Source organism: Xyrauchen texanus, chromosome 5, assembly GCF_025860055.1.
Source record: "Xyrauchen texanus isolate HMW12.3.18 chromosome 5, RBS_HiC_50CHRs, whole genome shotgun sequence".
Lineage (NCBI taxonomy): Eukaryota > Metazoa > Chordata > Actinopteri > Cypriniformes > Catostomidae > Xyrauchen > Xyrauchen texanus.
Genome location: NC_068280.1, coordinates 6069087 through 6083004, shown reverse-complemented (window position 1 = coordinate 6083004; position 13918 = coordinate 6069087). Strand labels below are relative to the sequence as shown.

The 13918-nt window shown below is 35.1% G+C and overlaps 2 protein-coding genes across 2 annotated transcripts in view; both read left to right on the top strand.

Annotated features, from left to right (window-relative positions):
• The first annotated feature begins 1598 nt into the window (after positions 1 to 1598).
• Positions 1599 to 13918, top strand: part of taf5 (TAF5 RNA polymerase II, TATA box binding protein (TBP)-associated factor) — a 60792-nt gene continuing 48472 nt past the window's right edge. Inside the window, exon 1 of the mRNA XM_052126627.1 lies at positions 1599 to 1706. The gene's annotated coding sequence lies outside the window, so the exon portion shown is untranslated. The remainder of the gene's footprint in view (positions 1707 to 13918) is intronic.
• On the top strand, positions 9657 to 13644 carry LOC127643766 (homeobox protein MSH-B-like). The gene is made up of 2 exons (XM_052126630.1): positions 9657 to 10154; positions 11477 to 13644. The coding sequence occupies exons 1-2, from the start codon at positions 9785 to 9787 to the stop codon at positions 11878 to 11880; spliced, it is 774 nt and encodes a 257-aa protein (XP_051982590.1). The 5' UTR covers positions 9657 to 9784; the 3' UTR covers positions 11881 to 13644.

The window sequence follows — 13918 nt, the reverse complement described above, 5'->3', positions numbered from 1 at the left end:
TTCGTGAGCTCAGACATCATTGAGGTGAGAAAGGGAATTGACTACTTGATTATAGCAAATCATCTAAAGCGGTTAAAAAACTCCCATCCCAGGGTCACGTGATGCCATGCGAGGAGACGGACGTGTGAGCGATGAACTCTGCGCACTTTGCTTGTTTTTTTACTTATTTTCATGTTAAAATCCGGTGAAATTCAATACACCCAGTTACACATTTGAGGTAAACATGGCAAAGAAGTCAAAATCATCTGGCTCTGGAGACATTAAAAAACACTTACGTGCTCATGAAGAAACCTCTGACGGGCCTGCAGACCGGGACTCGATTTCGATGTCACGGCTGGGGAAATTCAGTGTCAACTGTCCAACATGTTGTTGCTGGCTTGGAGGATCTCGCTGTAATATGTTGATCGATTACGGCGATGGAAACAAAATTCTCTGAGTCGGTTACAAGAGTGGCAGATGTTGAGAAATGCATAGATTATCTGGAGTCATCCGAAAGGAATTATCCGCTAATCCGCTCGCGACCAAAATAGACCTGTTAGGCATTTTGGAAAAACTGGAGGATTTAGAAAATAGGAGCTGAAGGAACAACATACGGATTGTTGGAATTCCTGAGCATGAAGAAGGTAGATATATGGTGAAATTCCTGGACGAGGTCTTCCCGAGTCTGCTTGATGTAACAGTCCATAAACTGGAAATCGAGTGAGCTCACAGAGCCCGGCTCGCAGATCTGCTGAAGAAGACAGGCCCCGATCAATTCTGGCCACATTTTTTAGATCATCTGATAAAGATTTCATGTTACGCCAGGCGAGGTGCAAAGGAAAGCTTTCATGGAAGAATCACAATATTTTATTTTTCCCGACTTTGTGAATTCAACAAGAGAGAAATGCGATTGGTTCAAGGAATGTAAGAAACTCTTGCATCAATGGAAGATCACTTTTGCACTGATGTTTCCGGCCAAACTGAGAAGAGACACCAAGGATGACCTCAAAGTATTTATATCCCTCAAACAAGCACTGTCCTTCATAGAGACAATGGGTGAGTAAAACATTGGGTGTTTCTCATGTGAGTGGATTGACTAACTGTACATTGACTCGACTGTCTGAGAAGCTAGGCACCATTTTGTTTATTTTTGTGTTGGCTCCGCCTAGCAGCTGGAGTTTGTTTTGTTGAATAACACGTTTCCTTAAAGAAACTTTTGCATTGATGGAAGAATGCTTTTACACTGAAGTTCCAGGCCAGATTGAGAATGGACACTATGAATGACTGCAAAATATCTACATGCCCACACAAAGAATGTTTTTTATAAAGTTGACGGACTGGGTAAGTCATGGTGAATTTTCTTTTCTTTTTTTTTCTTTTTTTTTTGTGGCATCCATGTGAATTTGACTCTTGACTATCTGAGGAACCAGAAGGCCTGTTTTGTTTCTTTTTGTTTTGGTTCCGCCTAGCTACTGGAGCTTGTTTTGTTGAATAACACTGCTTCGGGACAGTTGTGGATGAATCTGTTTGTTCTTTGTGCTTATGCCTCCTGTTGAATGGAGTTTGTTTTGTGGAGGTTTTTTTGGGACATTGGTATGATTACATCATCTGCTGCACTCATAAACAGCCGGCTCACTGAACACTTGTTTGTCTGTCCGAGGAAACTGAACAGCTTGATATCAGTTGGAATTAGTTTTTGTGGAGGAACACACATTCGAGACAGTTCTGTGAGTTAATCTACATGTTCTTTGTGTTTATTCTGCCTATTGGCTGAGGTTTGTTTTACAAAGTATTTTCTGTTATGTAAAATTGAGCAAACCGATGGCAAAGCTGTCGCAGGGGATCTCGTAGGTGTACATGGACCTTTTAAGTTTAGAGGGATTGATGCCGGTTGGCATTGTCAGGCACAGGGTTAATGCACATGTTTTTATTTTTTTCTGTTTGTTTGGTTCGGGGGGGAGTTTGGGGTTTGATCGTTGCACTAATGTGGAATGTGGTCTGTATAATCTTGTTTTTGACACACAATTAATCTGTTCTATTATATCAAAATGTCAAATGTTAATATGAGTGGGTTATCTTTCTCCACATGGAATGTGAATGGATTGGGGCACCCTATAAAAAGAAGGAAATTTATTTATATTCTTAAGCATAAGAAATATGATAGTGTTTCTTCAAGAAACTCATCTTTATTCAGAGGAAGCTGAAAAATTTGGGAAGATATGGGGTGGACATGCTTTCTTTAGCACTGGCTCAAGTAAGTGCAGGGGAGTCATTATATTGATAAATAAACATCTACAATTCAAATATCTCAAACAGATTAAAGATAAATTAGGAAGAGTCATTATTGTTTTAGCAGAAATTCAGGGTTATAGGTTGATTTTAGCTAATATTTACACACCTAACGCTGATGATCAGAGCTTTTTTATAGACCTTGAATGGATGTTGCAAGCCTCTGGCACCCCTCATGTTATGGATAGATATTAATCTTTTGATGGACTCATTGCAACACTGACACTTCACAGGATGTGTAAAAATCTTGGTCTTGCAGATATTTGGCAACTTTTTAACCCATCTGGTAGGGACTATAATTTTTTTTCATCAGTCCATAAAATCTATTCTAGAATATATATATATTTTTAATCTAAATTCCTCATTTCATCTGTTGTTGATTGCTCAATTGGAAACTCAGATCACACCCTGGTGAGTTTAGTGATGTTGCCACATAAAGAGAAAAATAAATCATACAGTTGGTGCTTTAATGTATCCCTTTTGCAAAATCCTGATTTCCAACAAATGTTAAAGACTGAAATCAATGTTTATATGGAGACCAACTGGTCCTCGGTGTCCTCTTTGGGTGTAGTTTGGGAGGAACTTAAGGCGGTTCTTAGGGGTCAGATCATACAGTACGCCAAAAAATCCAAAGCACGAGAACTCGTGGAGTTGGAAGGGAATATTAAAAGTGCAGAGGCAGAGCTGAAGTGCTGAATGTCTTCTGATGGCTTCAGGGAATTGATCTGATTGAAATACAGATATAATACTATTTTGTCACGGAAGGTGGAGTTTTGGTTATTCAGGGCAAGGCAGTCATACTTTGAGTCGGTCCAAAGTAGGGAAGCTTTTAGATAGATATATAAACCAGATTTCCCTCAGTGAAATCTGCTGGTGGTGAAATATTTACCTCAGCCATTGATATCAATAATGTTTTTAAAGAGTTATATCTTGATCTTTATAGTTTCACGTCTTCATTTACTGATAAAGATATTAGAAAATTTGTGGAACCATTAGAACTCCCTAAACTGACAACTGAGCAATATAATTCTCTTGATTCTGAGATAACCTTGGAGAAGCTTGACGAGGTAATTAAGGCCTTACCTACAGGCAATGATCTGGGGCCAGATTGTTTTGCCAATTAATTTTTTAGATCTTTTGCTACAGAATTGCTCCACTTTTGTTAGAAGTTTATATGGAAGCATTAAAGAATGGAAAGCTTCCTCCAACCATGACACAAGACCAGATCAGTCTGATTTTTAAAAAGGACAAAGATCCAAGCGACTGTAAAATTTACCATCTAATTTCCCTGATCAAGCTAGATGTAAACATTTTGTCAAAGATTTTGGCTAACCCATAAAGTAAAGTTATGACATTAGGCATTTCATCAATATCATGTGGTCAGTAGCTAATGATCAGTCTCCGGTCACTGCCATCTCACTTAACGCAGAAAGGCATTTGATATGGTAAAATGGGATTATCTTTTAATTATAGGTTAATGTTAATAAAATGAATTGTATTCCAAAATTCAACTACCTGCTAAAGTCACTCCCTATAGATGCCCCCCTCTCTTATTTCAAGCAATTTGATAGTATAGTGAAGTCCTTCATTTGGAATGGTAAACGTCCCAGACTACATTTCAACAAATTACATAGGCCGAAGGACAAAGGTGGGCTAGGCCTACCCAAGATTTTGTTTTATTATTATGTGTTTGGTCTCAGGCATTTGGCTCATTGGTCGCTTCCACCTGGAAGGACTCCTCCCTGGTTTCATATTGAACAAGAAGTCCTTGCCCCTATTTCGTCATTGCAAAGCCTTTCTATTAAACCGGAGAAGCTAAGTTACACCCTGTTATCTTGCATTTGCACTCTGTATGGACAATGTCAGGAGTGTTTAATTCAGACATTTATTTCAATGCTGCCTCGAGCATATGGCTGAACCCAAAATTATGTATCGATAAGTCCCCCTTCTGCTGATCAGAGTGGATTGTGAGGGGGTTACTACACTTGGTGACCTATATGAGAGTGGAGTGTTGAGATCCTTTGGTGATTTGGCTCCACATTTTGGGATTGCAAGATCTCAGTTTTTTAGGTATTTACAGTTTCGCCACCTGCTCTGTAATACTTTTGTACTAAAAACATAAAGTCTGTATCTAGAGATGCAAGGGTGCAACTTAAACAATTCATGATTCTACATAGATTCTATTGGACCCCCTATAGACTCTATAGACTTGGTCTTAAAAACACACTGGCGTTGACAATCTGAGGATGGAGACATTGCCCATGTTTTTTGGTGGTCCACTGAGATTCAGGAATTTTGGTTGAAGGTACAGAGTTTTATGTGTGGCGTGTTGGGCATTCAGATTTCGTTTTGCCCCAGACTCTGTGTCTTGGGTGATGGGGCAGTCATCAATGTAGGTGACAAATACATAAAAGATTGGGTCCTCACCTGTGATGATAGGCAGGCAGATTGTTTTAAGGGGTTCGAATCGGTGGGAGCACCCTCAATTTGGGAGTGGTGGGAGAAAATGGGAAGAAAATGGTTACCTTTGAAGAGGTAACGTATAGAAGGCTGGAGATATGGGATTCTTATAATGGGATAGATATTTGGGGTAGATATTTGATGTTTTTGGGGGGCTCTCGTAGTGGGTGTGTGTGGACAGAGGCATAGTTTAGAGTTGTATGCTTATTATATGTGTGTGCGTGTGTCTGTGTGTCCGTGTGTGTGTGTGTGTGTGTGCGTGTGTATATTTATTTATTTATTTATTATTCTCTGTATGTGTGTGTACTTATATAAGGCCACTGGGATGTTCGTTTGGGGATGGGTAGGGTTCTTGATTGGGGAGGGTTAGTGGTGGGAGTTAATGTTGATTCACTGTATACAGTATATGCCCATCCCGTTTTGAAAATGGCCACTGATTGGGAAACCTTTATTTTTTTCTGCAGAGACATCGGTCTCAATAAATGTTGCCTCTGTAGGCAACTTACTAGGTTTCGGAACATAGTCACAGTTTCTGTGAGCTTATTGTTTGTAAAAAATGATCTCTTTGTATTGATGTTGAGATTACTAAAAGGCCTGAAGGAAACTGAACTTGTTCTCCACTTTTCTGTACAAAACAGCCGTCTTATACTAGACTTCCATCTCTCACTGAAGACATTGTTTTGTTACAGAAAATCAAAGATCTGTCTATTAGTAGGTTGATGCCTTTGTTGAGACATTACTGTAAAGAGAAGAACACACCCAGTGTATTCAGTGCTTGACTCAATGGCTTCATAACATTGTCAGCTATTTCACAACTGTAAAATACCTTATTACCATCTCTCTCTCTCTCTCTCTCTCTCTCTCTCTCTCTCTCTCTTTCTCAGTCTGTATTTCTGACTGAAATTAGTCACTATCTACTCCATAGATTCTTTATGTTTTTTTCCTATTTACTTACAAAAGCCAGAAAAAATATGATATTTTTATATATAATATATATTAACATATCTAATATTTCAGATATGAGTATATATATTTATAGTAATAATAAAAATGTGGTGAATCACAATAATTTGCGACTATAAATATAATTAAATGTTATTATTAACTTGTAAGATTTAATTTGAAAAGAAGGGGCCTGTGTAAATAATTGTAAAGCAAGTGTTGAGCACATGCATGGTCCATGGATGAGTACACGAGGAAATATAGAAAAAACAGATACATTTAACTCATAGATACACAAATATTAGGAGAATCTCTGGAATGTCAAGCACATAATGGCCAGCATGTAAACTTTATACTGTATATATAAGTACAGCTAAATTTGGCTTGGACTCTGGTTTTATGAACTGACTGAGTGGTTTCAACCAAGCTTGAAAATGATTGAAAATGACTCCATGTGAAAAGAGCCATTATTGGCTATATAAATTATGCAGCCTGCCGAAGGCTGACCTTGAGAGGGTAAATGTGCTATGCAGAGACTGTTGGTAAAAATCCACATCCTTTTTTCTTTCTTTCTTTTTTTTTTTTTGTAATGATGATGATAGGTTTGGTTTGTCTGGGAGTGTTTTTCAGCCTTAAAAGTCTGAGATTGAACTAGCTCAGAGCAAGTAATTTAGGAAATGATGAAGAGTATGTACATAATCTATCTATCTATCTATCTATCTATCTATCTATCTATCTATCTATCTATCTATCTGGCTACCTATCCATCTATCTAGCTATCCATCCATCTGTCCATCCATCCATCCATCTATCCATCCATCCATCCATCCATCATCTATCTATCTATCTATCTATCTATCTATCTATCTATCTATCTATCTATCTATCTATCTATCTATCTATCTATCTATCATCTATCTGTTTATCTGTCTACCTATCCATCTATCTATCTATCCATATATCTATCTATCTATCTATCTATCCATCATCTATCTATCTATCCATCCATCCATCATCTGTCTATCTATCTGTCTATCTATCCATCTATCTATCTGTCTATCTGTTTATCTATCTAAATTCAAATTCAAAATGCTTTATTGGCATGACTGTACATATTACAATATTGCCAAAGCTTGGAACACATAGAATAATTATAAAGACATCAAAATAATAAAGTATATAACTTACATTTAAATGTAAAAATTAAATTAATTGTACAAATTAACAGTGTAACAGATTAAAATATCTGTGAACATTCGATACCACATTCGATATCTATCTGTTTATCTATCTATCTATCTATCTATCTGTCTATCAGTTTATAATCTATCCATCTATCTACCTATCCATCTATCTATCTATCTATCTATCTATCTATCTATCTATCTATCTATCTATCTATCTATCTATCTATCTCTCTGTGTCTGTCTGTCTGACTGTCTGTCTGTCTGCCCATCTAGTAATAGACAGAACATGTCCCCCACAGTCAGGGAGATACATTCAGATTACACCTTTCCATGGCATGACAAGTTCTATAGCATCCTATCCAATTAGACAAGTGAAAGTTTAATTTTGGTCCAAATATCTGAGATGTCCTCCTCTGTTTGTACCAAAACGAGTTTTAAATTTCAAAAGAGAGAGACCCAATCAAGTTAAGATAAACTCCACTTTCGTCATTACAGCTATTTAAAAACTTCTAGTAATTGACCTCCCTGGGAATCATGTAAATTATTTAGAGTTTAGATTGTGGGGGTTTAGTGCAGGGGGTCTTTCTAATGGAGACCAGCAGGTTTGATTTGATATCCACCATGACAGATCTGTCACTCGTAAGAGGAAGCCCTCTTGGCTTTAGAGAACATTAAAGCATCTGAGATCGTCTGCCAAATCGGTTCAATGTGCCGCAAAGAATGCACAAAAAACTCAGTCGAGTGGAAAAGTCTGATCGAATTTAATTCAGGATTATTTGTCTGATTAATGATCAATTAGCTATATTATTAAATTAGATAATAAATTATACAATCATGAATTTTATGTTATTATAAGTGTTTTTCTATTAACAAAATATCCGTGTAATAAAATATATATTTTGATTAAAGTAGCCTAATTGAGTATATAATCACAACAGCAACAGGCCTGATAATAATAATAATAATAATAATAAGCAATAACTTTCTGTTAATAACTATTATTAGCCTATTATTATTAGTTTGTAATTTAATTGAATAATAGTTTACATTTTGATTAGCTATTAACTTAATAATAATTTTATTATTTGGATTAAAATAAAAGTACATAATTATTACTATTATTATTATTATTATTATTGACATTATAGGGTTTTTTGTTGTTGATCATAATATTATATTATTGAATTTCATTTCATTTATCAATTTAATTTGATTAATATTCAATTAATGCTTAATTAATATTTAACTATTTACTAATAATTCAATTGTTTTATTTGGTATAAGACTATTATTATTATTATTATTGTAAGTGATGATGATGACGATGATGATAATAATAAAAATAACATTCATTATTATTAGCCTATTATCATTGTTAGTTTGTAATTTAATTTAGTTTAAAATTCGATGAAGTATTAACTTAATAATAATTTTATCATTTAGATTTAATGAAAGACAAGTAATTGTTATTATTATTATTATTGTTGTCATTGTAGTTTTGTTGTTCATAATATTATATTATTTAATTTATACATTTAATTTGATTTACTTTTAATTTAATAGTTTAATTGTTTTATTTAGAATAAGAGCATAAGATGATAATAATAAAAATAATAATAATAAGCAATAGCGTTCATTATCATTAACCTATTAGGCCTATTATTGTACGTTTATTGTTAATTAACTATTAATTTAATAATATTGTGTTATTTTGATTAAAATAAGTGCATATGGTAATAATAGTAATGATGATGATTAGTATGATGATGGTGTTGTTGTTAATGTTGATTATTATTGACTGTTTGTTGGTTTGCATAGTGTCCATGTGCTTATGTTGTTTTGAAAAGAAGAGTGAGAGTTTGTTGAATCCCTTACCCCGTTTACTTGGGGGGCGGGGGGAGGTGGAAAAAAGTAATGTTTCATTTTCTTGACGTCACCGTTTGGCCTTGCAGCTATGCGCGGGACTACATGTTTGGAGGACAATTGGTTAAGTGGAGTTAAACTGTTGCCTTTTTCCTCCTCGAGGTACCTCCGGCTTTTGATCCCACCGTCTCTGGCGCCTTCCAAAACGGAGCTCGTCTGGCTGTCTAAATGAGAGAGAAGAAAACTGTGCTCGCTTCTCAGCTGAGCCTTTTGTAACTTAAAAGCCCGTGACATGCCTTAAATTGCCCAAGTATTGTGTAACTTACAGCCCTTTCGAATCAATTTCTGCCTTTTCAAAAACTTTTCTCAATGAAGCGACCATGAATAGTGTCTATATAGCCTTCTTCAGGAATGTTTTTATGCTAAGATTAATAGTTAATGCTGCTTTGCCATACTTGTCTATTTTATATGAAGAAACAATTATCTATTGATTTTGTACAGAAGTGTATATACATAGGTTAAATTTGCAACAAACAAAAAAAATGTTTAACCTAATAACAAAATATAAAAAAATAATTAAAAAATATTCCACTGAGAGCAAACAAGACAGCCCAGTTTCTTGTTTACAGTGAATTCCAATGACAAAAGTTTCGATGTGAAATAATCCCATTGTCTTTTCAATGGCTCCTCAACAGTCGGATACTTTGAGGGCTTCCCCACTGTTTAATTGGGCTAAAATTGGTCTACTTTGTGCTCTAAAGAGTCAAGCGCCCCGAGGCCATCTATAGATCATCTCAGCAAGACATCCGAGATTAAGTACTCATTTTTCTCAATATCCCCTTGATGTCTTGGTGTCAATTTGGATTGGTTTGAAAGTTTCTCTGGGGAGTTTCCGACCAATCAAAACGAGACTTTCTAAGTCACGTGATCGAGCGGACGCGCTGATTGGAGGACAGCAGTTTGTGCGCTATTATAAGCGTACTGAGCCAGCGCAGGAAGGACAGTCTATTAGAAGTTGCTGAGACGTGACAGTATACGCAACAACTCGCGGCGGATGGTTTACAATGAATTCTCCCAAGGGACCCGTTGCGTCTGAAACGACAGCTCACGAAAAATCGGACTCGGAGAGCGAGGAAAGCCACAAGCCGAAAGATATGACCGCTGACATGGGACATAAAGTGAAGAAGAACCACCTTCCGTTTAGCGTTGAATCGCTGATGGCGAAATCAAGCTGTCAGGTGACGTGCTCTCCGGTTCTCCCGCAGCCTTTCCCGCTGGGACAGCAGGACTTTGTTAGGACTTACTTTGTGGACAAAACTAAAGTTTCTGTGGACAGTTTGTCAACGCTTTCGGACAGCCTAAACGACGAAAGTGAAGAATTAAGCGATAAGGAGCAGAGCACTTGGTTGAACTCATCTTTCACATCTCATCCTCGTAAGTAGGCTAACATATTTAAACATTTAAGAGTCATTATTTTGTTTATTTCAAAGCAGTGTAAAAGCAGCAATTTCTTATTTCCCCTGACTAAAAATAGATCACGCTATAACGTTTAAGCCTACTTTTATAATGAATATAATATTATTTATAGTAATGTAATATTATAAAAATGCATCATAATTAATAATGTTTATAAGCGCAGTTGTTGCTGTGAACGTAAACCAAAACGACGATAAAAATTTGTATTTGCTTTCACTGAATTAAATAACAGTGCAAAAGAGTAATGTTAAATATTATATATGAATAATGTGAATAATTTAATTGTAAGTATATATATATAGCCTATAGAGAGAGAGAGAGAGAGAGAGAGAGAGAGAGAGAGAGAGAGAGAGAGAGAGAGAGAGAGAGAGAAGTAATGCTTAAAAACTTTATTTACATTATTTTGCTGCCTGCACTCGAGTTTTCAAATTATATATACATATATAATTATTTAATGTTTTTAAATAAATATTTGTTTAATTTAAATATATATATATATATATATAATTTAAAAATATAAAAAATTTAAGCAAATATCTACTTTAAAAAGCATTTATATAATGTTTATATATATGTGTGTGTGTGTGTGTGTGTGTGTAGAGAGAGAGAGAGAGAGAGAGAGAGAGAGAGAGGTAACAATAAATAAAATCGTTTTCCTACTAATGATATATATATGTGTATACACACACACACACACACACACACATATATTATATAATGTTTTTTAAAAAATTATTTTTTTTACATGTTTAAGTGTTTTTTTTTATTATTATAGTGTGTGTATATATATATATATATATATGAGAAATTAATATTAATAATTTAGAAATTATCTTTATATGCATTTGCATTATTGCTATTATAAACCATGAATGTTTTTAAATAAATATTTGCTTACATTTCTAAGTATTTTCTAGATACTACTGTATATAGAGATAGATCATTTATTTATTTACATAAAAATTTAAACAAATATTTATTTGAAAAAGCTTTATATAATTTGATATATATTTTTAGAAATACTATATAGGCTATATATATATATATATATTAGAAAAGTTGGAAACTCAAATATTTCAAACGTTTAGAAAAGTTTTGTTTAGGCTATATAGTTCATTTAAAATAAGAAAGAAAGAGAGAAAATGTTTACGTTGGGTTTACAAAAATCCAGAGGACAGGAAAGCCCAAAAGAAATAGAGACAGAGAGAACTTTTTTCCAGCTGAACTTTAGATTTTTTTTTTTTTTTCAAACGAATTAATGATCCCCTTGTGTTTTCCAGGTCACTCGAGCTCACTGTCGTGCCCCTTACGCAAGCACAAGACGAACAGAAAGCCGCGCACACCCTTCAGCACCTCGCAGCTGCTCTCACTGGAGCGCAAGTTCCGGCAGAAACAGTACCTCTCCATCGCCGAACGGGCCGAGTTCTCCAACTCCCTTAACCTCACCGAGACTCAGGTCAAGATCTGGTTCCAGAACAGGAGGGCGAAGGCCAAGAGACTTCAGGAGGCCGAGCTGGAAAAGTTCAAATGTGCCTCCAAACCGATTCTGGCACCGTTCGCGCTGCCCTTTCCTTTGGGATCTCCATCATCTCTGTACGGACCTCCAGCCTCTTTCCCACGGGCCGTGCCGATGCCAGGACTATTTAACGGGCCTGTGTCTTATGGGATGTATTATTTGTCTTAAAAACTTTTATCTGATGGCTTCTTCCAAACTCTGAAAGTGTTTTTTAAAAAAAAGATTTTAAATAATGTCCGCCACGCGCACAGAAATAATATTGAAAAGGTTTCCAAAAAAATCTAAGTTTCTTTTTTTTTTTTTTAATCATTAACCACATTGTTCTTGTTATCTCTATGATTACATAATTAGTATGATTGCGTTAAACTAATGAACAACATGCAGGCCTACTTACTATGTAATTACATAGTTATATGCAATTACAAGAGTAATTAATTAATTATAGTAGCTACCATGGAATATGTGGTGCATTCCGTTATTATTGAATCCCTAAATTCACACGCAGTCATCCCTCAAATAACGGAATGAATGGAAGCAAGCTCTTGTATTATATTTCAGTGTTTTATTCTCTGTTGTATATTGACGTGCTCTTGTAGAGCACGTAAATGTGTTTTAATACTGTTTTAAGATCATTTTAAACTGAGCGTCATTTGACGATAAGTACTTTTTGGCCTTATGTTGGAAGTGCCTTGAGAGACCAAATATTTATTAGTCAAAAATAAAAAAATTATTCTTTCCTAAATTTAAACTTTTGTGCTTTTTGTATATTTTTTTTTTTTTCAGTATTTTTTGCCGCAAAGAATTTTATATATATATATATAATAAACTTGCACCGTTTCCCACCCATAAAAGCTTCTTTAGACCTTATTGAATTAAATAAAACACCAAGAAAATCTAAACAATACAATGGTTAGAAAAGAGAGAAAAAATCAGACAAACCAGATACGTTCAATAAACGTTTAATTAGCGCTTCAATAAAAACATCTCTAAGAGGCGTGAAAGTGCCCAACATCTCACAAGAACACAAATGTATCTTCAAGAACAATCAATAAAATATAAATAAGACCGAAAAAATATACGGCCTACTTTGCTATTTGTTTGCACGATATGTGCTGGGACGTCTCAGTGTGGGATGTTAAGGCTCCGTTTTACTTGAGAGACACCTGCACATTTGAATAATATAATAGCCTTCTTGGTTTTTATGTATTGTTTGAAATAGCGGGTTCCTATTGGACGGGTTGGATTGTGGCGGGCTCCAAAAAGGGGTTAAGAATAACTAATAACGTGGTGGAGCATCAATTATGGAGAAAACCTCTATTATTATAACGACCTTCCTAATCTTTGTCTATTTCTGTCCAGTGGAGGGAGACATCGTCTTTTACCAGCAATACAGTGTATTTGAGCAATAGCAGTTATCACCATAGATAAAAGTGTTTTGATTTGATTTCCTCCCAAAGCACTAAACCGCAGCAAAGAATGCACAGTCTGTCCATGAGATCATAATGTCTAAAGTTTGATTTTGATGCAATTTGAGCTAATATATTTTTTTTTTAAATGTTCCAAATGTATGTAGCTAATGAAAATTCCAAAAATAATCACATTTATTTGGAGCCAAAATACTTAGTTGTCATTTTTGGGGGTAAAAATTTGGAGTAATTTTTCAAAGTGGGCTCGTATTGACTGGTCCAATCACAATGGAGATGGGTTTATAGAATACTTGAGATGTTCTGAAATGCCAAATATGACTGAAATGAACAGAAAATGGTGCAATCTTTTCACCATGAGTGGTTATTTTGATTAAGCATTATCTTAATTTGTTACTCGAAAAAGCATCTTGCTTTTTTGTCTAAGTTGACAATTTTTGCCCTATAATTATTGTCCCATATCTGTACAATAACACTATAACCGTACTGGGTGCCAAAAAGCTCCTTTGCCACCAGTGTTGGGTAAGCATTCATAATAATTAATCCACTACAAATTACTTCTCTAAAAAAAAAAGTAATCACATTATTAATTATTTTAATCTTAAGTTACTTTCTAAATCACTTTTCCTGGAGAAGTTTTTCCGCTCATTCAAAATGTCTATATTTCCTCCTCGTTCATTGACGCACGCCCTGCAGCTGCAGAAACGCAAACCTTTGAACATATGAATTCATGTTTTAAACTTATTATACATACAACTTTAGCACAAATAATGTACTTAAAA

Bases quoted from the DNA above. Each gene is read 5' to 3' on its own strand.
- LOC127643766 (XM_052126630.1), top strand. From the start codon at position 9,785: ATGAATTCTCCCAAGGGACCCGTTGCGTCTGAAACGACAGCTCACGAA. The intron at 10,155-11,476 runs GTAAGTAGGCTA...TGTGTTTTCCAG, and splicing joins ATCTTTCACATCTCATCCTC to GTCACTCGAGCTCACTGTCG.